The sequence below is a fragment of the Podarcis filfolensis genome (assembly GCF_964270895.1).
Source record: "Podarcis filfolensis genome assembly, chromosome: 13".
Classification (NCBI taxonomy): Eukaryota; Metazoa; Chordata; class Lepidosauria; order Squamata; family Lacertidae; genus Podarcis; species Podarcis filfolensis.
In genome coordinates, this window is record NC_139615.1 from 53,908,937 (window position 1) to 53,933,346 (window position 24,410).

General features: G+C 42.1%; 1 protein-coding gene across 5 annotated transcripts in view; it reads left to right on the top strand.

The window, feature by feature from the left end:
* Positions 1–24,410, top strand: part of GRK3 (G protein-coupled receptor kinase 3) — a 139,851-nt gene that overhangs the window by 61,819 nt on the left and 53,622 nt on the right. For all 5 annotated transcript variants that reach the window (XM_083583850.1, XM_083583852.1, XM_083583851.1 and 2 more), the window contains 3 exons: positions 2,707–2,780; positions 9,474–9,575; positions 10,143–10,217. In XM_083583850.1, coding sequence (XP_083439976.1) covers positions 2,707–2,780; positions 9,474–9,575; positions 10,143–10,217 — 251 coding nt within the window. The remainder of the gene's footprint in view (positions 1–2,706; positions 2,781–9,473; positions 9,576–10,142; positions 10,218–24,410) is intronic.

Sequence of the window (24,410 nt, forward strand, 5' to 3'; positions counted from 1 at the left end):
AGATGTCATGGAGAAATAGAGCTGAGCGTCACTGGCATACTGAGGAGGTTTGCATGGGGATAAAGTAGAGGAATTGCCAGACTTCCTAGACAGTCTTTCTAATCTAACCTGTGCTGATCTCTCCTGAATTGCTAGGCTGCTGTTCTTAGGGCCCCTATCTAGCTTCCTGTTCCCCCCTGCCCCATGGCAGGGTGGGCAAAATATTAGGGTTCTGTATCCAATACCCTGGACAGCCAATAAAATCCTGACAAGGACATTTGCTGAGGCATTGCAAGACTGGTGCAACACCTCAACCAGCAAGGAGTTTGGGGTGGTGCACCAAATATGAAAACTGTGCATCATCCATACAGTTCCAAGCAAAGGGGCAGTTATGTCCATCTTTGGCAATATTTCCTTCTACAAGCTTATGCTGGTTTAATCATGAGGCAGAACAACTTTCTTCTAACTTCCTTACCTCTTCTGCAGAGACTGAAATAGCAGGCACATCTCCTTTGCATGTCCCATCTTAGTTAAATAGGATTAGGGCCTCTTTCCTGTGTCTTATAATGAACAAGCTTTTCTTCCCCTCCCCTACACTTACAAGGAGGGCTTCTTACACGCTTTAAGTCAGCAACCTTTTTCAGCTGTGGGCCAATCCACCGTCTCTCAGACCATGTGGTGGGCCGGACTACATATTTGAGGGGGGATGAATGAATTCCTACGCCCCACAAATAACCCAGAGATGCATTTTAAATAAAAGAACACATTCTACTCATGTAAAATCACACTGATTTCCAGACCGTCCGCGGGCTGGATTGAGAAGGCGATTGGGCTGCATCTGGCCCCCGGGCCTTAGGTTGGTGTCCCCTGCTTTAAGTGCTCAGGTCAGTGCTCTGGCTGCACCCGGGAATTCCCAGGGAGGAACTCTGGGAGGGACCTTTAAGCTCCTGATGGTTCCTTAGTAGCTGTGCCCTTAACTGCCTCACACCTGTTGACATGTATTGTGGCCAGCTGTTGGGCAGCTGTGGGTGGTGTGGCTCAAATCAGGACCTGATAGGGCTGGCGGGCTGGCTGTTCCCCACCTCTGTGTTAGACATAAGATTTTTCTACCTTGCATTGCACAGAGCAGTCTTTGCCAACCTGGTGCCCTCCATATCTTTTGGACTAAAATGTAGCATTTCTTCCTTCAGCTCCAGCATCATATGGCTGTACTATCCATGTGGGGCTGCCTTTGGAAAGTGCTCAGAAACGTCAGCTGGTTCAAAGACCTGCAGCCAGATTGTGGACTGGGGCTGGTTATAGGGAGCAGACGACTCCCTTGCTAGAACAGCTCCCCTGGCTACTGGTCTGTTTCCTGGCACAGTTCCAAGTCCTGGTTATGACCTGTAGATCCCTATATGGCTTAGGCCTAGTCCATCTGAAATACCATATTCCTCCGTATGAACCTGCCTGGGCTCTGAGATCTTTGGGAGAGGGCCTTCTTGGTGGTGGCTGCTCCCATACAATTTTGGAACTCCCTCCCTAGAGAAATTAGACTGGCTCCTTCCTTGCTGTCCTGCTGGCAAATGAAGACCTTCGCGTTCCAACATGGTTTTGGGAATTGACTGCTTTTAAGGAAAGGGTGCCATTCTGTTTTTGGTTTTTGGTTTTGGTGTAATTGTCTGTATGTTTTTAATAGATCTGGGAGAGTGTGTGTGTTTTAATCCTATTAATGTCTAATTGTTAAGGATTGTTCTTTCCCCATGTTTTTAGCGGTTCTAATTCTGTCTGTAATCTGCCTTGAGTTCCTGTCCGGAAGAAAGGTGGGCACAAATAAATATATAACAACAACAACAACGTTATCTGGGGCTGATGAGAGTTGCAGTCAGACTCTAGTCCTCCAGCTGTGCAAGGCCTGCTGGCCTAGAGACTCCTGGCTTGCCTCTTGTTTCTTGTGGGGTGAGAGAGAAATCAGCTGCTGTGGCAAGGTGCCCCAGCCCAAGCAGGTTTCCTGTCACTAGATTGTAATGCTCCTTTGTTTGAAACCATTGCTTGAGTCAGCAGAAATGTTTGGAAAGCAATTTTGTGTAATTGTGCAAAAGGCTAAGTCAGTGTGTGTGGCTTGAGTGGAACTTGATTGTGCCTGAGTAAAGTGGGCTTCTCATCCCAAGCAGTGGCGGAGCTTCATGCTCCGGCACCAGGGGGCGGAGAGCAGGCGGGGGCAGGGCTGGCACCCCACCGGGATCACGCTGCTGGGGGCGGTGCACTCCCCCCGCACTCCTCTTCCTCCACCAGTGATCCCAAGGCTAATATTGAGTGCTCCTTCTTTCCTTCTTGCTCCCAGTTTTAATTGATCATGAAATTATTTTTATCAAGTCAAATTCTGCATGATGGACATGTGTGACAGCCCGTATATCATGCTCTTTTGCAGGTAAGGAAAATGTTTACGAAGGTAGAGAATGTATTGTTCTGCTGGTGTTAAGTGTGGACCCTTTAAAAGATCGTCTGGTCAAAGTTCAGCAGCAGGTTCCTTGGTAAATGGTTCTAGCCATTTAGCACCAACTGAAAACAGTGTTATATCATGCAAACCTATATCTTTCTGCATTTCCAAATTCCTGTTCAAACCTCAGTTTATCCCAGTACACTGAGGTAGATAAGGACTTGCATGTGGGATTCCTTTATATGGGATTCCGTTTCCTATTACATTACATTCCTATTACATTGACAACACTCTTCTGTCTTTACTAGGGTTTCTGCTCTTCAAAGAGGTATGCCAAATGAACATAGAGGAAGGGGTTCCTCAGCTGAAGTTCTATGAAGAGGTAAGAGATCTGTCCTCTATGCGATTCAAATCTGGTGAATCGTGTCTGGATCTTTCTTCAACATGGTAAAGGAATCTCTTCCCCCACCCCACCCCTCTTTTTTTTTTTAAAGAGCTAGGTTCAGGGGAAATTTTTGACACTACATGGATGGTGATAAAACAGCTCTTTTGCAAACTTCCCTTTTTGAGTTCAGAACCGTTCAGCCCCTCCCTCTCCATTCTTAAATGCCCAAGAAAGGATCTCCCTCTTTCCCTTGGACTTTTCAGTGTTTCTCTACAACCACAATAAATTCTAGGAAGAAAAGGCAAAGGAATTGAGTTTGTTTTTGGTTCTGGTGTATTTGTTGTGCAATAGGGAATAAATAAGAAAATATGAAAAGATACTCTGTTATAAGAACATACAAAATAGGCTTATATTGGGATCTGGATATTGCCTCCTCTCCTCTTCCCCAACCTGGTGTTCTCCAGATGTTGCTGGACTGCAACTCCCAGCAGCATGGCTAGTGGTGAGGGTTTCTTCCTTCCTTCCAAAGGTAAACAACAGCAGCCTTTTGGGCAAAATGGCAAGCTAATAGAAGTCATAAATATATAAGGTGGTGGTTGCCACCTTCAGTTTTTAAAAAATAAGTATTAGAATCTTTTTTTTAAAAAAAACTACCTGGCTGATTAATCACATATCCTTCATGGAATTATGCTACATTTGTTTTTGTTTTTTTTATAAGATATTTATTAGAGTTTTCCATTTTATACAAACAAAGAAAAAAAAATTAAAAAGAAAAAATAATAAAAACACATAAATTTCATAACTTATTTTTCAATAACATATTTCCCTGACCTCCTCATGCCTCCCCTTCTTGTATTCCAGTTCAAATTGTTTATCCAGCAAATCCTTATCTCATAGCATTACAGCTAAAAAACCCTTATTTTCTATCCATCTTCTTAAATTATTATAACTTAAACTTTTACTTATATACAAAGAAAAAAGAGCTATTTTTTCATATTCTTTTGTACCATTACAGCTAGTAACCACTTAATTTCAATCCAACATCACTCAATATTCCTTAATATTACAGTATTTTTGCAAATAGTCTTTAAATTTCTTCCATTCTTCTTCTGCCGACTCTTCTCCCTGGTCACGGATTCTGCCAGTCAATTCTGCCAATCCCATAAAGTCAATCAACTTCGTCTGCCATTCTTCCAGAGTGGGTAGATCTTGCGTCTTCCAATACTTTGCGATGAGTATTCTTGCTGCTGTTGTAGCATACATAAAGAAAGTTCTATCCTTTTTTAACACCAGTTGGCCGACCATGCCCAAGAGAAAGGCCTCTGGTTTCTTCACAAAGGTATATTTAAATACCTTTTTCAACTCATTATAAATCATTTCCCAGAAAGCCTTAATCCTAGGGCACGTCCACCAAAGGTGAAAAAATGTACCTTCATTATCTTTACATTTCCAACATTTATTATCGGGCAAATGGTAAATTTTTGCAAGCTTGACTGGGGTCATGTACCACCTATATATCATTTTCATAATATTTTCTGTTAAGGCATTGCATGCCGTAAATTTCATACCTGTGGTCCACAACTGTTCCCAGTCAGCAAACATAATGTTATGTCCAACATCTTGTGCCCATTTAATCATAGCAGATTTAACCATTTCATCCTGAGTATTCCATTTCAACAGCAAGTTATACATTCTTGATAATATCTTAGTTTTGGGTTCTAACAGTTCTGTTTCTAATTTAGATTTTTCCACCTGGAAGCCAGTTTTCTTGTCCAAATTATAAGCCTCCATTATCTGAAAGTAATGAAGCCAGTCTCGCACTTTATCTTTTAGTTTCTCAAAACTCTGCAATTTCAATTTGTCACCTTCTTGTTCCAAAATCTCCCAATATTTTGGCCATTTGGCCTCCATATTGAGCTTTTTCTGAGCCTTCGCTTCCATCGGTGATAACCACCTTGGGGTTTTATTTTCAAGTAAATCTTTATATCTTGTCCAGACATTAAACAATTCTCTTCTGACAATATGATTTTTAAATGCTTTATGAGCTTTAACCTTGTCATACCACAAATATGCATGCCACCCAAAAACGTTGTTAAAACCCTCCAGATCCAAAATGTCTGTGTTCTCAAGAAGTAGCCAATCTTTCAACCAGCAGAACGCTGCTGATTCATAATAAAGTTTAAAGTCTGGCAGGGCAAATCCACCCCTTTCTTTTACATCAGTTAATATCTTAAATTTTATTCTTGGCTTCTTGCCCTGCCAGACAAATTTAGAAATGTCTTTCTGCCACTTCTTGAAACAGTCCATCTTGTCCACAATTTGCAATGTTTGAAACAAAAACAACATTCTAGGCATTCATCTTTATAGCTGCAATTCGACCCAACAAGGAAAGCTTCAAATTTGTCCAAATTTCTAAGTCTTTTTTCACTTCCGCCCAACATTTTTCATAATTATCTTTAAATAAATTCCCATTTTTTGCTGTCATATTAATCCCCAAGTATTTCACTTTCTTCGCAACAGTTAGACCTGTTTCATTCTGAAACTTCCCTCTTTCAATCGGTGTTAAGTTTTTCTCTAAAACCTTAGTTTTTGACTTATTCAATTTAAATCCTGCCACTTGGCCAAATTCTTGAATTAGTTCTAAAACTCTTTTGGTACTAGATTCTGGCTCCTGTAACGTCAAAACTAGATCATCTGCAAATGCTCTCAATTTATACTGTTTAGCTCCAACCTGTATACCTTTAACCAACCGGTCCCTTCTAATCATGTTCAGCAGGACCTCCAGGACCGAAATGAAGAGCAATGGGGAAATTGGGCATCCCTGTCGTGTCCCTTTCTCTATCTTAAATTGTTCCGTAACCACATTATTTACAATTAATTTAGCCTTTTGTTCAGAATATATTGCACCAATACCATTCTCAAAACCTTGGCCTACCCCCATACCCTGTAAGTTCTTTTTCATAAAGCTCCAAGAAATATTGTCAAAAGCTTTCTCCGCGTCCACAAATATCAGAACTGCTTTAGTGTTTATGTTCACTTCTAGTTTTTCCAAAATGTCAATTACGTTCCTCAAATTATCGGACAAATGTCTTCCCGGGAGAAAGCCCGCTTGGTCCTTATGAATCTCTTCCATCAATACTTTTTTCAATCTCTTGGCCAAAATGTCAGCAAAAATTTTGTAATCCACATTTAGTAAGGATATCGGACAGTAGTTCTTAGGTTGAGTCTTTTCAGTTTCCGTTTTCGGTATTAGTGTGATATAAGCCTCTTTCCACGATTCTGGGGCCCTTTTCCCTTCCAAAATCTCATTGCAGACTTCCTTCAAAGGTTGGAATTATGCTACATTTGATCCCTTTCTTATTCTCAACGAGAGCAGAAGAAATCCAGACACATCAACACATCCTTAAATGCAGAAATAGAATCTCACCTGTTGCTGTGCGAGTCACGATTAAGGATTTATTGGGAATGATTCAACCATAGCTGTCAAATGGGTGTTTATTAGAGGGGGGTAATATATGTGTATGTAGAGCAACCTTTGCCAACGTAGTCCCTTCCAGATGATGTGGACTACAACTCCTATCAGCCAGCGCTGTCATGCTTGACTGGAGCTGATGGGGGTTGCATAGTCCAAAACATCTGGAGGGTGTCCTGTTGGTGAGGGCTGATTCAAGCTGACAGTCTTCACGCTGGGAAGTCAGCTGATTCTGTCCAGGCTGGAACTGCAGGCCAGAGTGTTTCTTCCTCCCCTTTCTTCCACGGTAGGGCTGTAGCCCAGGGGACAGAGCCGCCGCCTTGTTGCAGGTTCTCCAGGTACGACTGGGAAAGTTCCCTGCCATTGCTGCCAGTCAGTAGACAGCATTGAGCAAGATGGATTGACCAAGGGTCTGACTCAGTACACGACAGCTTTTAGAGACATTGCAGCAAAGGAGACGAACAGAGCTGTTGAGAGTGGCTGCTGAAAGTCCTGGTTTGGGGCCCCTGGTTTGGGACCCCTCACCCAGTGACTTACATTTATTTCATAAAATTTGTATGTCGTTTAATTAGATTACTGCAATGCGTTATACGTAGGGCTGCCTCGGAAACTTCAGCTGGTGCAGAATTCAGCAGCCAGGTTGCTCACCAGAGCAAGACAGTTTGAGCATATTACACCAATCCTGGTCTGACTGCACTGGCTACCAGTTAGTTTCTGGGCCCAATTCAAAGTGCTGATTTTAACCTATAAAGCCTTAAATGACTCAGGACCGCAATACCTCAAGGACTGCCTCTTCTCATATGAACCTACTCGAACCCTGAGATCAGCTTCTGAGGCCCTCTTTCGTGTGCCCCCTCCTCAAGAGGTTCAGAGGGTGGCAACATGAGAATGGGCCTTCTCTGCAGTGGCTCCCTGTCTGTGGAAAGCTCTCCCCAGGGAAGTTCGCCCAGCGCCTTCATTATACACCTTTAGGCATCAGGCAGAAACATTCCTTTTTAACTAGGCCTTTGGTTGATCCGATTTACATCCTATTCCCTTTTTGGGGGGGGGGAGATTGGGTTGTTTTTATTTTTATTATGTATTTTGTGGTTTTATATCTTGATTTTATTCTGTGCACTGAGAGCCCCAGGTATAGGGTGGTATAATAATAATAATAATAATTAATAATACATTTAAAACTCTCAAAGCAGGTTACAAAAAGAATAAACAATAAAATTATTAGTAAGAACAATTAAAAAAAAATTAAAAATTAAAACCAGCAATAAACTAAAAACATATCTGCACCCTCTATATCTGGACAGGCTTGTGTAAACAAACATTTTTTATTGTTGTTGTTGTTTAGTCGTTTAGTCGTGTCCGACTCTTCGTGACCCCATGGACCAGAGCACGCCAGGCACTCCTGTCTTCCACTGCCTCCCGCAGTTTGGTCAAACTCATGCTGGTAGCTTCGAGAACACTATCCAACCACCTCGTCCTCTGTCGTCCCCTTCTCCTTGTGCCCTCCATCTTTCCCAGCATCAGGGTCTTTTCCAGGGAGTCTTCTCTTCTCATGAGGTGGCCAAAGTATTGGAGCCTCAGCTTCACAACCTGTCCTTCCAGTGAGCACTCAGGGCTGATTTCCTTCAGAATGGATACGTTTGATCTTCTTGCAGTCCATGGGACTCTCCAGAGTCTCCTCCAGCACCATAATTCAAAAGCATCAATTCTTTGGCGATCAGCCTTCTTTATGGTCCAGCTCTCACTTCCATACATCACTACTGGGAAAACCATAGCTTTTACTATATGGAACTTTGTTGGCAAGGTGATGTCTCAGAGTGATAGGTTTATTTCATTTTGCTCAATATGGAAATGCGACAGGCTTACACAGCCCTGTGGGAGGCTAACCAAGGAGCAGTGTATCATGCAGAGATCCATCAAAAGCCCTTCTCTGGAGGCAGGCCCCTGGTTCATCTGGGAGCCTGGCATGATTGAATGCCCTGCTCTGTGTAGAGATGCAACAGAACTGCCGGCCTTCAGGTGGAGTGGGAGGAGATGGGGCCAAGCACTGCCCACACAAGGGACGCAGCAGACTGCCCTCCTTGGTTGAAGGAGCGTTGGGGGCTCACAGAAACCACTCATTTAATTTCTGGTGGCACACAGATTGGGAATTGCCTTCATGCCCTGTTGGTAGGCTTTCCAGAGGCAGTGGCTACTGGAGACAGGATGCTGGGCTGGGTGGACCCATGGCTCCTCTGAGGCTCTTGGCCCTTATGCTGAGGATCACACCAAGGGGCTCTGGTGCCAACACATCCTGAATATGGGGCAACCACAATCAACCAGCATCTACACGCAACCCAGAGCTGCCTGTTAATGAGGCTTAAGCAGCTGTTCCATTCCCCCGCAAATCCTTTCCTGGAGTCAATGCCGCTGCAGGCCTGATGTAAATGCAGAAGTCTCTTTTCCATGGAAACTGATTAGAGGAATTAACGGATGGAGCTGAGTCAGTTAGGGTAAGAGGCTTGATTGCAGCTTGTGAACCCCTGGCCTGCTTTCCAGCACCAGGAAGGCTGCTCTGGCCTTTCCCAAAATAGCCCAGGGTCTGAGAGGCAGGGAAGGAAGAGAGCGCCTGGTGCTGGCCGTAGCAGCCCTGCTTGGACTGTGTACTGGTCACCTGGGGAGAGAAATCTTAGGAAAGCTCCCCTTGTCTGGAAGAGCATTGTAAAAAGGGGAGAGTGGCGTGCATTTGGCAACGTAGCTAGAATGTGGCACTAATCTGCTTTGAAAGACAAGGTTTCTCAAGCTGTGATACCTGCATTGGGCTAGATGACCCTTTGGGTTCATTCCAACTATGATTTTACAATCAAGCTCTTTGCCGCTCTATCGGCCGCACAAAGAATGGCTTTCGCTGCCTCCAGATGTAGGCAAAGTGGCCTGGAGTGTTGAACTTAGGACATTGCCTTACACTGAGTTGTTCCATCTCTACACTGACCGGCAGCAGCTCTCCAGCATTGCAGGCAGGAGTGTCTCCCAGCCCTACCATTGGGGGTTGATCCTGGTACCTCCTGCATGCAAGGCAGATGCTCTGCCGCTGAGCTCAACCTTGCTGTTGTTGGGTTTTGGGCAGTTTCTCCAGTTATTCAGTCGTCTGGCAGTGGGAAAGCCAAGAGAAGAGCCATCAAAGGAGGAATCGAGGAGCTCAAAGGCTCAGTGTGCTGAATCACCACATTTGTGTCTTGCAGATTAAAGAATATGAAAAACTGGACTCGGAGGAGGATCGTCTCAGCAGGAGCCGGCAGATCTACGACACCTATATAATGAAAGAGCTGCTCTCCTGCTCACACGTACGTAAGCACATCCTCCCGGGATTAGTTAAAAGCCAGGACTTAAAACCAGACAGAGATGTCTTAACGTGGAGGCCTAGCCAGGGACTGGAATGCAGCACTTCTTTAAACTCAGTGAGGGACAGGGACCCTTTAAAAGCCACTTAAAGCAGTGCTTTTGTTAAAAGGATTGGAAGCCAGGAAGAAACGTCTTGTTGATTTGTTACTGTGGTCCTCTTAACACTTACACAGAAGTCGTGGCTTCCTCTGCTTCAGCTGTAATGCCTCTTTTGAGTGCTATAGACCAATTTTCTTCTTCTGCCCATGAAAATATTTAGCATAAGCTGGTGAGGACAGCAAACAGCTGTTTATCTATTTATCTATATGAGAAACAGTAGTATATACGTATTTTAATTAATAAATGAAAGCACTTTGCTGGCTCCCCCCCCCCCGCCTCAAACCATCTTTAGCCCATTAAAAATAATTATCCCTCCCTTCTTTGTATTTCTTACTGGATTGTTATTTTAACTTCATAATAAAGTCTTGGGGGGGAAATTAATTAAAAAAATCCTTTTCCCCCTCCCACAGCCTTTTTCGAAGCCAACAGTTGATCACGTGCAAACTCATCTTGCCAAGAAGCAGGTCCCACCAACCCTTTTTCAGGTGATTCTGGAATCCTTGTTGTTATTATTATTTCCTTTTGTATACTGCTTACTACCTGAAAGATCTTGAAGCAGTTTACAATGGGCAGATATGTGTCTTCGCTGTGTCTCAATTCTCCAAAGGAACACAGATCCTGGGTGAGTGCCTGGAACCCCCTGGAATCTTGCTACCGCTTGGCAGAGAGCAGGAGTGGCACCCAATTTTGTAACACTGATGTCAAAAGTGGGATCTGTGTTTCCTGGAGAGAAGGCCTAGGAGCAACATGCGCCTGAAGTCAAAATGGAGGGAGGAATAGCAGTACTCCTTGAGCAAAATGAAGCTGATGGAGGAGTGCCAAAGCCAGCAGTTTGCTGAAGGGAGGGCCTCTCCACAAGATATAAAACACCTGATAGACCCAGGAGGGAAGGAGAGGGGGCGGGGGGTGGATCACCCCAGGTGCCATCATGGAGGGGGGTGACAAATTATCAAGGAACAATTACTGCCCTACTAGGGTGGTTCATAAAAAACTTTTTTTAAAAAAATGCCAGCTCCAAAGGCATCTTACTACACTAGGGATTATATAGCTAAATATGAAATTTCATGCATATCAGTTAATATCTTGACCCTCCTCCACGAAAATAGCTGTTTACTTGGCCGTTTTCCTATGTCGTGAATGCTGAAATTTCAACAAAGCACATGCCTTTGCTAGACTCTTTTCAGGCACCTGCTAAAGGCATTCTTTTTTAGGCAAGCATACCTAGATGCTTAGGAAGTTGAAGTAATTTAAATCTTAATATTTTAGCTTTTGTATGTTTTAAAGTAGGATTGTTAATTTTTCTTGATTTTACTGCTGTGTTTTTTTTTGTTTTTTGTTGGTAAACCACTTTGCAGGTTTTTTTAAAATAAATTTTATTAAATAAATAAACAATAAATATAAATAAAATAACACAAGCCAAAACACAATCCATCCTGTAGATTTAAGTATCTGTCCACAGTCGCCTACTTGTTATCAGAGGCTCAGAATCCACATTCCTTTCTAAGAAAATATGAAATAACGTAAAACCATTTTTGCAGGCAAAAAAACCAAACAACAATTTGGGGAGGGGGTGACAAGAAATTTTCCGCACCGGGTACCACCTGACCTTCCTACGCCTCTGGATAGACCAACAGCTGCAGGTGGTGAGGGCTGATGTGGAAGCCCAGTTACGAGGTGCTGATCAGAGGATAGAGGGTAGTGGAAGAAAAAGGTACTGCATTGGCTGGAGCTGAGGAGAGGCTGCTGAACTCCTCCCAGGGTGCCAAAAGAAATTGCCCTGGAGGAAGGCTGGCTGGCAGAGCTGCTTCTAGTTGACCCTGGAAACCTGCTGAGGATGAGGAAGAAAGGAAAAAGAAAATGGAGCCAGAGAGCATGATACCACATGCGAAGAGAGTGAGATGCTATGGGAGTCTGGGAGTGACCCTGGAGTCCTACTGCCAAGCACCCAAGAGGAAAGGTTGGCTGGAGAGATCCAGAATGTGGATGGGCAATTGAAAGGCTTGGACTGTGGAAAGTTGCAGTCTGTAGCTGGATGCAATGGAGCTAAGGATGAGCTGGCTGGAGTGGGGGAGCAGTTGGCTCCCACTGAGTTGGAAGTTGTGCCCGAGGAAATGGGAGAGGAGCCAGCACCTGTAAGGAAGGCAACTTCCAGTGCACTCAGAGAGAAGCCAGAGGAGCAGCAGACGGCTGCTGGATTGGTGTATTCGGGGGTGGAAGGAGAAGCAGATGACTCCTGCTGAATCTGTGATGGAAGATGAAAAGTGAGCTGGCAGAGTTTTCCTTCATGGAGAACATGCAAGGAAAACTTCAGGAGGAGGTGTGTCTGCATGGCCAGAAGTGCAAGAGAAATGTGAAGCTTGACTTCCGGAGGCGGCGCCATCGGCAATGGCGGATTCCCTCTAGTCTGGAGGGAGAAGCTCCGCGGAAATCGGGTCTTGCCGCTACGGCGAAGCGGGGACCCTTTTGAAAATCACAGGTGGGTGAAGCCTGTGACCGTGGGACTTGGCGGGCACCTTCAGCGCCCCCCACAATTCGTGAGGGAACCCCGCGAGGGGCTCCGGAGCGTAACGGGAGTGTGGCGCGGTGCTGAGAGCTAATTGCTCTTTCCGTGGAGTGAAGCCGCACAGCTGTTGCCGGAGAGCGCTGACCTTTTTCCTGTGACAATTCGGCTACTAAACAACTACCCGTGAGTAGGTGAAGCTTAAAGATTGGGGATTAAAGGGAAAAAAGGGAGTAATTTGGCACTGAAGCGGGAAGGCGTAAACAGGAAGTCCGCCTTCCGCTTTCTGTATATAGATCAAAGCAAAGACTGTTTAAGCTAAGACCTGGAGAATTGCGTTTAAAAGTTTCAAATCCAAACGTCAAAACAAAAGAATTCCCTTCCTGAATTGCAGGAGAGGGGAGGGAAGAGGGGAAAGTAATTTGTTGCCTGCAAAAAAAAAAGAAAAGAAGGAGAGAAAAGGGAATAAAGACCACCACTTAATCCCTGGGAACGGATTGCCAGGATTATTAGAATTGCTGTACTGAGAGTCGCACTATTTATGGACAGTGTAACCTTTTGACAGTTAACTCTGCAAGGGAGATACTTGTTGAAGGACTTCTTTGGACTTGAAACTGTTGCCTACTTTGTTGAAGGGGGACTTTGGAAAAGTTGGAAAGATATTCTATTACAATATTATTGACTGCTACTGTGTCCCCCTAGAGGAACACTGAAATTGTTACAACCAGCTGGGGAATTTTCCATTTTCAACTAGCTTGGGAATTTCCACTGTAAAACAAGCTTTGGCCGTGGGACTGACCTTGATTCTCAGACAAAGTGTGATGGATGAAAAAATAACAAGATCAGGCAAGGTCAGATTGCAGCAGACCAGTGCAGTATCCCAGCAGCGTAGACCATCTGCATCCGGCCCTCCTGTACTACAGGGGGAAGATCCTGTACAAGCTGGGTCGAAAGGAATGGCCTCTGAAGAGGGATTTACTTCAGTACTGAATAAAATTTATGAAACATTGGAAAAATTAAGTAAGCAAGTTACTGAAGCTACAACTAAAATTGACCAAAATACTTCTAGCATTAACAACCTGGGGCAGAAGGTGAATTCCAATACAGAATTCATTGAAAAACTGCTGCAAGAATCTACTTCTAATCGAAAGACAGCTGAGGAAGCAAGGGAAAAAGCAGCGGCTGTAGAGGAAAAGATAACACCGATATGCAGACAGCTTGGGGACCATCAGTCGCTTTTGTCTATGATTGAACTGAGGGAGAAACAGACTAATCTGAGGATCAGGGCGGTACCTGAACTTGAAAAAGACAGCCTAGGTGATTTTCTTACACAGGAATTTGCAGACTTTTGGAACCTGGATGATAAGCAAGACTTTAAGATAGTAAGTGCCTTTAGACTTGGAAGAGGAGGGAGAAAGAACAGGTCGAGAGACTGTTTGATTACCCTCCGATCAAAAGAGGAGAGAGACAAAATACTGAGTCTGCACTTCCAGAAGACCCTGGAAATAAACGAATCAAGAGTGGAGATATTTAAGGACATTCCGAAACACCTTTTGGACCTTAGGTCTAATTACGGAGATTTGGTGGCCCTGCTGAGAGGAAATAGAACCATTTTTAGGTGGGAATTCCCCCAAGGCCTATCCTTTACTTTTAAAGGGAAAAAGTTTAAAATAAGATCAGTGGAAGATAAAGAAAAAATTTTGAGAGAACACGGAGAAGACCTGCAAAAAGAAGCTGTAGAAGAGCTAAGAGCCTTAAAATCAGGAGTACTAGACATAGTACCACCACCTTTGGGATTGGACAAGCTAGAGAAAGTGATACCACCGTCAGAACAAGAGGAATTATTGGGAGCAGTTGGAGGAAAGTAAAATAAATACACCATGTCTCTGCAACTGTTAAGTTGGAACATTAATGGATTTAACTCCCCGGAGAAAAGGAGGAAAGTCTTTCATTTATTGGAAAAGGAACAATTGGACTTGATTTGTTTACAGGAAACACATGTGATAAGGCTACACAGGAAAGTATTGATTAATAAAAGATTGGGTCAAGAGTTTATTTCTAATTCAAAATCCTTTATTAGGCATAGCACACCACACATTATCAAACAAACATCATATACAGACTGTATAAAATACGGGCTCAGCGAACACAATTTATCCCAGTCCTATTCTTAACTCCAAAAAAATAAATCGATGTACATAGATAATATAATACAACACAGCAACATCACCTACCATTAAGAACCACTAAGTCTCTCTATCATGGCCCATTCTTTCTTCATGGACAGCACTCAAAAATTCAGCCACTATAACAGTAATTTGATCATCGCTGTCCGCTAGCAGGTCCTGAACAGTTGGTTGTGTAAAAATCTGTCTATTAAATTTTAGGGCCTCAAAAGAGTTTATTTCATCGGACAAGGTTAAAAAGAGAGGAGTAGTTATTTATGCAAAAGAGAGCCTATCACCGAAATTCATTTTTAAAGATGATCAAGGAAGATTTGTGGCAATCGAAATTCAAACACAAGGAGAAAAATTTTTGATAGTAGGAGTTTATGCACCAAATGAGGGGAAATCTGAATTTTTTAAGAAGTTGCATGAGACATTGTTAGACTATATGGACTACAACATCGTAATGATGGGAGATATGAACGGAGTGGTATCTACAAACATGGACAAGTCGCAGAGACAGGTAGTTACCAAAGATGGCAGACTACCAAAAACCTTTTTTGAATTGACTGACAATATGGACTTGATTGACATTTGGAGAACTAAGAACCCCTTGGGTAGAGAGGGAACCTTCTTTTCTGAAGCCAAAATGACATGGACAAGAATTGACCAAATCTGGATAACTAGAGGACTGGCACCTAAGACTCGAAAAGTGGAAATTTGCCCAAAAATTTGCTCCGACCATAATGCTGTGAAAATGGAGATGAAATTAACACCAACCGGTTCATTCAGATGGAAGATGAATGACACCTTGTTTAGAGATCAAGAGGTCACCAAGAAGGCCCAAAAAACCTTGAGAGACTATTTTGAGATAAATTTGAACACCACTATTGAAAAAAGAATAATCTGGGACGCAAGTAAAGCAGTTATGAGAGGGTTTCTTATTCAACAGAATGCAGTAAAGAAGAGAGCCCAAAATGAGAAAAAAGATAAAATTTTGGAAAAACTAAGAGGGTGAGAAGAAACTGAGAGCGAAACCAAAGTCACAAGAGATTCTGAGAGATATAAAGTTATACCAAGTGCAATATATGAAGATGATGAATCAGGAAATTGAATGGAAAATTAAACAAATGAGACAAAGGACATTTGAATCGGCTAATAAATGTGGAAAATTGCTAGCTTGGCAAATGAAAAAAAGACAAAAGCTCAACACTATTACTAACTTGGAAGTGGAAGGAAAGAACATTCAGAATCCAGTGGAAATTAGAAAATGCTTCCAGAGGTATTTTAAACAGTTATATACGCAAGGGCCACAGAAAGAGTTTGATACAGACCAATTTTTAAAAACAAATGGATTACAAAAAATCTCTCAAGAAAATAAGATAATGCTGAACCATAAAATTACAGAACAGGAGGTAGAAGGTGCCATTCAGAATATGCAGTTGGGCAAATCTCCAGGGCCAGATGGCTTAACCTCAAAATATTATAGATCTTTGAAAGATTGGATAATTCAACCACTAAAGGAGGTTTGTAATGAAATTTTGGAGGGGAAAAACGCGCCAGAGTCGTGGAAGGAGGCTTATATTACGCTTATACCGAAAACTGAGTCTGAAAAGACACAACTTAAGAACTACCGCCCCATATCCCTGCTCAATGTGGATTATAAAATATTTGCTGATATTTGGGCTAATAGATTAAAAAAAGTATTAGTGGAAGTGATACATAAGGACCAAGCCGGCTTTCTCCCAGGTAGACACTTGTCTGACAACACGAGGAATATAATTAACATTTTGGAGAAGTTGCAAGTGAATATCAATACTAAAGCAGTTTTAATTTTTCTAGATGCGGAGAAAGCCTTTGACAATATTTCTTGGAATTTTATGAAGAAAAATCTCCAGGGGATGGGGATTGGTCAAGGGTTTGAAAATGGTATAAGTGCAATTTACTCAGAACAAAAGGCTAAACTAATTGTTAACAATGTGGTGACAGAGGAACTCAGGATAGAGAAAGGGACACGACAAGGCTGCCCAATTTCCCCATTGCTGTTTATCTCGGTCCTGGAGGTTTTGCTAAATATGATTAGAAGGGACCGTCTGATTAAAGGTATACAGGTCAGAGCCAAACAATACAAACTGAAAGTGTTCGCAGATGACTTAGTTTTGACGTTACAGGAGCCAGAATCTAGTACTAAAAGAGTATTAGAACTGATTCAAGAATTTGGTCATGTGGCAGGATTTAAGCTGAACAAGTTAAAAACTAAAGTTCTTGAGAAAAATTTAACACCAATTGAGAAAGAGGGGTTTCAGAAGGAGACAGGTTTAACATTGGTTAAGAAAGTAAAATACCTGGGGGTTAATATGACGGCTAAGAACTTAAACTTATTTAAAGATAACTATGAGAAATGTTGGTCAGAAGTGAAAAAGGACTTAGAAATATGGTCAAATTTGAAGCTTTCCTTGTTGGGTCGAATTGCTGTTATAAAAATGAATGTATTGCCAAGAATGTTATTTTTGTTTCAATCACTGCAAATTTTGGACAAAATGGATTGTTTCAAGAAGTGGCAGAGAGATATTTCTAGATTTGTCTGGCAGGGCAAGAAGCCCATAATAAAATTTAAAATATTAACTGATGCAAAGGAAAGAGGTGGATTTGCCCTGCCAGACCTTAAACTTTACTATGAATCAGCAGCATTCTGCTGGTTGAAAGATTGGCTGCTTCTTGAGAACACAGACATTTTGGACTTAGAAGGTTTTAATAACATTTTTGGGTGGCATGCATATCTGTGGTACGACAAGGTTAAAGCACATAAAGCATTTAAAAACCATATTGTCAGGAAAGCATTGTTCAATGTCTGGATAAGATATACGGACCTACTAGAAAACAAAACCCCAAAGTGGTTGTCACCGATGGAAGCAAAGGCTCAGAAAAAGCTCAATATGGAGGCCAAATGGCCGAAATATTGGGAAATTCTGGAACAAGAAGGAGACAAATTGAAATTGCAGAGTTTTGAGAAATTAAAAGATAAAGTGCGAGATTGGCTTCATTATTATCAAATAAGAGAGGCTTATAATTTGGACAAAAAAAATGGCTTCCAGGTGGAAAAATCAAAATTGGAAACAGAACTGTTAGATCCCAAAACTAAGATACTTTCAAGAATGTATAACTTGCTGTTAAAATGGAACACGCAGGATGAAACGGTCAAATCTGTTATGATTAAATGGGCACAAGATGTTGGACATAACATTATGTTCGCTGACTGGGAACAGTTGTGGACCACTGGTATGAAATTTACGACATGTAATGACTTAAGAGAGAATATTATGAAAATGATATACAGGTGGTACATGACACCAGTCAAGCTTGCAAAAATATATCATTTGCCCGAAAATAAATGTTGGAAATGTAAAGAAAATGAAGGTACATTCTTTCACCTTTGGTGGACGTGCCCAAAGATTAAGGCTTTCTGGGAGATGATCTATAATGAAATGAAAAGGGTATTTAAATATACCTTCCTGAAGAAACCAGAGGCCTTTCTCCTGGGCATAGTCGGCCAATTGGTGCCAAAGAAGGATAGAACTTTCTTTATGTATGCAACAACAGCAGCAAGAATACTTATTGCAAAGTATTGGAAGACACAAGATTTACCCACCCTGGAAGAGTGGCAGATGAAGGTGATGGACTATATGGAATTGGCAGAAATGACTGGCAGAATCCGAGACCAGGGAGAAGAGATGGTGGGAGAAGATTGGAAGAAATTTAAAGACTATTTGCAGAAATATTGTAAAATTAATGAATGTTAAAATGATGCTGGATTGAAATTAAGTGGCATTAGCAACAAGGTTAATAAGAATATGCAAAAATGGATTGTTAATGGATGAAAAAATATAGTTATAATATGTTAAGATATAGAATTAAGATAAAGGAAAGAGGGTAAGGATTTGCTGAATTGATTATGTAAATGGGAATACAAAAAGGGGAGGTGTGAGGAGGTCAAGGAAACAAGCAAATGAGCCTAAAGATATAAAAAAATTGATTTGTTTTTAATTTTTTCTTATCTACTTGTTTTTTGTATCTTGTATTTTTTCCTTTTTTTCCTTTTTTCTTCGCTATGTATTTTTGTATTTTTTGTATTTTCTCTTATTTCTCTCTTTTTTATGCTTTTTCTTTATTCTGTAAACTTTGGTTTTTTGTAAAACCTTAATAAATATTATTTAACAAAAAAAAGAGAGAAATGTGAAGCTTGTGTACCTGCTGGATTTGGTGAGGTTTCGAACACCAGTGATTTGGCCCTTGGGTGACTCAAGTGTCCTTGACAGGTGGGGAAAGGCCTCAAGTGGGGAAGGAAGCCACTGGGGAAGTTACTTGTTTTTGTTTAGCCCCAGGAGTAAGCAAAGGGGGGGGGGTTGAGTTCTGGCCACCCATGTGGGTGGGCCAGGCCTGGAGATTCTGAAGAAAGTGCTCCAGATAAAGTATGGTGGCAAGATTTTGATTTTGAATATGGGTCAGTAGATGGGGTGGAATGGGCCCCAGGGAAGAGATCCCCCATGTGCTAGAGAGGGAGCAGCTAGGATCTTGGGATTGCGTTTGAAGCAGTTACAGAAATGGTTATGGGACTTGGGTGTGAATTAGGAGGCCCTGACCCGCAACCCAGAAGGAATTGGGTTGACTGAGAACTGTGTTTACTCAAGAGTAAGAATTCTTTAGAAAACCCAGGCAGGCTATTACAACAAGAGGGTTTTTCTTGGGACTCTGAACTAATTTATGAGGGGACTCTGCCTGCAAGTTCAACACTGGTTTTGAAATGCTGTGATGTGTTTGGGTGGGATGGGGGGCTAATAATTGTTTTGTTTACTTTTTCCATGCCTGTAATGACGAAAACTGTTAACAATGTTTAGGAATTGTTTGGATGAGTAATGATAATAGTGATAAAGGAGGAGCTTTGGGTGAGACATCTGAGGCTGACATCCATACTGAGGCTGACATCCTGGCTTAAACATTGGAGAGTTATTGGAAATTTATCACCTTGACTGTCAAGTGTGGGTTACTGAGAAGCTGCATTGGGATGCAGAATGGTGGCCAAAATGAACCCCAAGAGGAAAGAGAAGGCCTGAAGGATTCGAGGGAAACTGGAGGTCACTTGGAGATGAACTGTTACTGTGTTTTAAAATGTGTTGCTGTGCTATCATCTGTTTTGATGTATTGCTCTGAATGCTGTCAGTAACTGTTCTGTTGTTTGTTCTGCACAGCTGTGGAAAGCTGCCCCTTTTGCTAAAAAGGGTGGCAGTATTGTGGGGGAGCAGGGGCCCTAAACCCTAGAAATTAATAAATGATAGTATTTTGATTATTTGGAGTATTGGAGGGAAGATTGAAGGCTAGTGGAAAAGCACAGGCTAAGCTTTCTCTCCAAACCAGGGCCTCACCTGGGATAGCGGCACTAACATGACATATGGTGTGGGTTCGAAATGACAGGAAAATGGAGTCTTTGGAGCAAGATGTGCTGGGAAGAAGAAGAGACAGAAAAAAACTGGTATCCCTCTTGGGCAGGCTGACTGAAGGCTGGCTGGGAGAGATGCCTTTGATTCCAGTGCTGCACGGCTGTATTTCAATCCCTGCTTGAAATGACCATGCTGTAAGATCTAGATTCCCTCTGTGCAGATTGAAGGTGTAAATATGTGAATAAACCATATTTCTTAAAGGTGCGACATTCTCCACCATGTTTCAATTCTCCAAAGGAACACAGACCTTGGATGAGTGCCTGGAGCCCTGTGAACCACCTCCTGTATTTTGATTTGAGTAAGGCTTTTGACAGTGTCCCCCATGATATTCTTGCAAGGAAGCTGGTAAAATGTGGGTTGAACGAGGTAACTGTTAGGTGGATTTGTAGCTGGTTGACTGACTGAATCCAAAGAGTACTCATTAATGGTTCCTCATCATCCTGGAAGCAAGGGATAAGTGGGGTGCTGCAGAATTGAAGGGTTGCTTATCCAATTTGCAGGTGACACCCAACAGGGAGGGGGAGCAATTGCCGCAGAAGGCAGAATCAGAATTCACAATCACCTTAACAGATTGGAAAACTGGGTGCAAGCTTACAAAATGAATTATATGCTTTTCATTAGCTTTTTATTACAACACAAACAGACTTTTTAATTAAAAAAATACAGATACAGATACAAAACAAATAATAAACGTATATCCATATTTCAATTCTTATTCTTTTCTAATGGACTTCCTTCGTCCTTAGCGCAGGTCTAATTTCATATTTGGTAAACTGTTTCTTTCCCATTTCCTTTTCCCTAGTTTTCTCTATATTTTATTCTTTTACACCATATTTTGTTTTGCAAAAATTACTCAAAGCAAGTCCAGGTATTGATTTTAGGACACTGCTTTTTTAGATAATCTCTATATATTCCCCATTCATTTTGGAATTTTTGTTTAGATTGTGCCCTAATTGAATTCGTCATTTTGGCCAATTCAAGGTAATCAAATAATTTATCTTGCCACTCTTTTTTTATTGGTACTATCTTTTTCCAATTTTTTGCAATTAAGATTCTCACTGCCAATGTTGCATACAGGAATATTCTGTTGCATAGTTGGAGTCTAATATGCCCATCGGAAAAGCTTCTGGGTTTTTTTAATAAAGGTTTGTTTAAATATTTTCTTCAGCTCTTCATATACCATATCCCAGAAGCTCTTAATTTTATTATAGGTCCACAGTGTCCCCTCTGCTTGGTTACACCTCCAACACATTTTGGCTTTTGTTTTATACATTTTGAATATTTTGCTTGGTGTTATGTACCATCTATAAAACAGCTTTAGAAAATTTTCCTTTATGGCATCGCAAGCCGTAAATCTCCAATTCTCATTCCATAATTTTTCCCATGATGATAATTGAATAGGTTTACCTATATCCATTGCCCATTTAATCATTACTTCCTTTACTTGCTCATCTTTAACCTTCCATTCTAATAAAATTCCATATATTCTAGAGATTACTTTTTTCTTATTTTGTAATAATTATTTATCTAATATTGGGACTTCTTTTGCAAATCCTTTTTAGTTATCTACAGTATTTTGAACACCTCATTTAATTGATGATATTGAATCCACCCTGTCAGGTGATGTTTTATTTCCGCATATTTTTTCAGCTTCAATTTGTTATTTTCTTCTTCTAACAAATCCTTATATGTAACCCATTTTGGTTCCGTATTCTTCCTTTTCACTGCTATCACCTCCAATGGTGAGAGCCACCGGCGTTTTTTGGGTTCTAAAAGATCTTTATTTTTTCCCACGCTCAGCATAGTGATTTTCTTACAATATGCTTAAGAAATCCTCTGTGGACTTTCACCTTCTCATGTCCTAAATATGCATGCCACCCGTAAAGGTAAAGGGACCCCTGACCATTAGGCCCAGTCGTGGCTGACTCTGGGGTTGCGGCGCTCATCTCGTTTTATTGGCCGAGGGAGCCGGTGTACAGCTTCCGGGTCATGTGGCCAGCATGACTAAGCCGCTTCTGGCGAACCAGAGCAGCGCATGGAAACGCCTTTTACCTTCCTGCCGGAAGGTAAACCTTTACCTATTTATCTACTTGCACTTTGAGGTGCTTTCGAACTGCTAGGTTGGCAGGAGCAGGGACCGAGCAACAGGAGCTCACCCCGTTACGGGGATTCGAAACGCCAACCTTCTGATCGGCAAGTCCTAGGCTCCGTGGTTTAACCCACAGTGCCACCTATAAATCCAATGTCTGCAGTCTGTAATACAATCCACACATTTAGCCAATTTAGACAGACCAAATCATAATACAAATTCAAATCAGGTAATGCCAATCCACCTCTATTTTTACTATCCATTAATAATTTGTGTTTGATTCTTGGTTTTTTATACTGCCAAATGAATCTTGATAAATCTTTTTGCCATAGTTTAAAACAACCTGTCCCTCCAATTACTGGTATCATTTGAAATAAGAACATCATTTTGGGAAGCATGTTCATTTTTACTACTGATACCACTGAATGATAATTTTAACCTATTCCAAATATCCAGATCCTTTTTAATTTCTTTCCAAATTTCCAAATTATTATCATTAAATAGATTAGTATTTTTGTTTGTCAACCAAATTCCCAGATATTTAGCCTTATTTACTATCTTTAGTCCTGAAATTGTAATTCTTCTTTTTCTTGTATAGACATATTCTTTGCTAACTACTTCTTCTTTGGTGATCACTCGTAGCCGAGTAAGATTGTCTTCCATAAACACGGTTTTAACAATGAGTCCGTAGATGACTGTGGAGGCCAATTCTGGATCCACATGTGATTCCACAGTGGGGAGATTGGTTTCCGGGCAGGAGTTGATCACGGTGTGGATTTGCCAAGCATGCCTTCCTCTTAGCACGTTTCTCTCTTGCATCCTGAGTTCGAGTGTCTTCAAAGCCCAAGACCACTTTGGTAAAGGCTGTTCTCCAACTGGAGTGCTCGTAGGCCAGTGTTTCCCAGTTGTCAGTGTTTATACAGCATTTTTTTAGATTTGCCTTGAGACAGTCTTTAAACCTCTCTTGTTGACCACCAGCATTACGCTTTCCATTTCTAAGTTCGGAATAAAGTAGTTGCTTTGGAAGATGATCATCAGGCATCCGCACAACATGACCAGTCCAACGAAGCTGATGTTGAAGAATCATTGCTTCAACACTGGTGATCTTTGCTTCTTCCAGTACACTGATATTAGTTCGCCTTTCCAAATTCGAGGATTCTTTCTATTATTTTTGGTACACTTTCCTCCGGGTTTTCGGTAGTTAGTATCAGGTCATCCGCAGAAGTCTTTATCTTATGTGATCCCCCCCCCACTGTTATACTTTTACATCTTGGTCTTTTCTTATAGCAATCACTAGCAATTCTAGCACCATGATGAACAATAAGGGTGAAGGGGACATCCTTCTCTGCTCCCCTTACTTATCTTAAATTCCTCTGTTATTTTGTTGTTCAATATCAGCTTTGCTCTCTGATCTCTATATATTGCCTAAATGCCCCTGTTGTAATTTCCCCCGAATCCCATAGCTTCTATTCTCCCCCCACCCACCCAATAAAAATCCAGGGGATGTTGTCAAAAGCCTTTTCGGCATCTACCAGCATCAGAATTGCTTTTTGGTCAGTTCTGGCTTCCAAATATTCTAAAATATCTATTATATTTCTCATATTATTGTACATATGCCTGCCTGGTAGAAAGCCAGCTTGATCCTTGTGTATAATTTCATTAAGTACTCTTTGTAATCTATTAGCCAGTATGTCAGTAAATATTTTGTAATCGTTATTTAATAATGATATACAGTGGTGCCCCGCAAGACGAATGCCTCGCTAAACGAAAAACCCGCAAGACGAAAGGGTTTTCCGATTTTTTAGCGGCTTCGCAAGACGAATTTCCCTATGGGCTTGCTTCGCAAGACGAAAGCCCACAGGGAAATCTCCGGGGACAGCGGGGAAGCGCAGCGCGCCTTCTCCTCTGTTCCCGGACCTGTCCTGAAGACTTGCGGTGGGAGGAAGGTTTTCCTCCCCACCGCCAACATTCAGAACAGCATTCTGAATGTTGGCAGTGGGGAGGAAAGCCCTTCTCCCACCGCAAGCCTTCAGGACAGGTCCGGGAACAGAGGGGAAGGTGCGCAGCGCTTCTCCTCTGTTCCCGGACCTGTCTTGAAGACTTGCGGTGGGAGGAAGGTTTTCCTCCCCACCGCCAACATTCAGAAGGCTGTTCTGAAGGCTGGCGGTGGGAAGAAAAGCCCTTCTCCCGCCGCCAGCCTTCAGAAGAGTTCCCCCATGGCTGCCTAGGCTGAGGATAGCAGCCTGCTGCCCCGCGCGAGGGGCGCTCTGCTTCAGAGCGCCCCTCGCGCGGGGCAGACATTCGCAGCTTGGGGAGCCCTGCAGGAGTTTCCTGCAGGGCTCTCCAAGCTGCGGATAGCAGCCTGCTGCCCCGCGCGAGGGGCCCAGGAGATCCGCAAGTCCAGCAGCCCGCGTCTTGCTAGGAAGCCA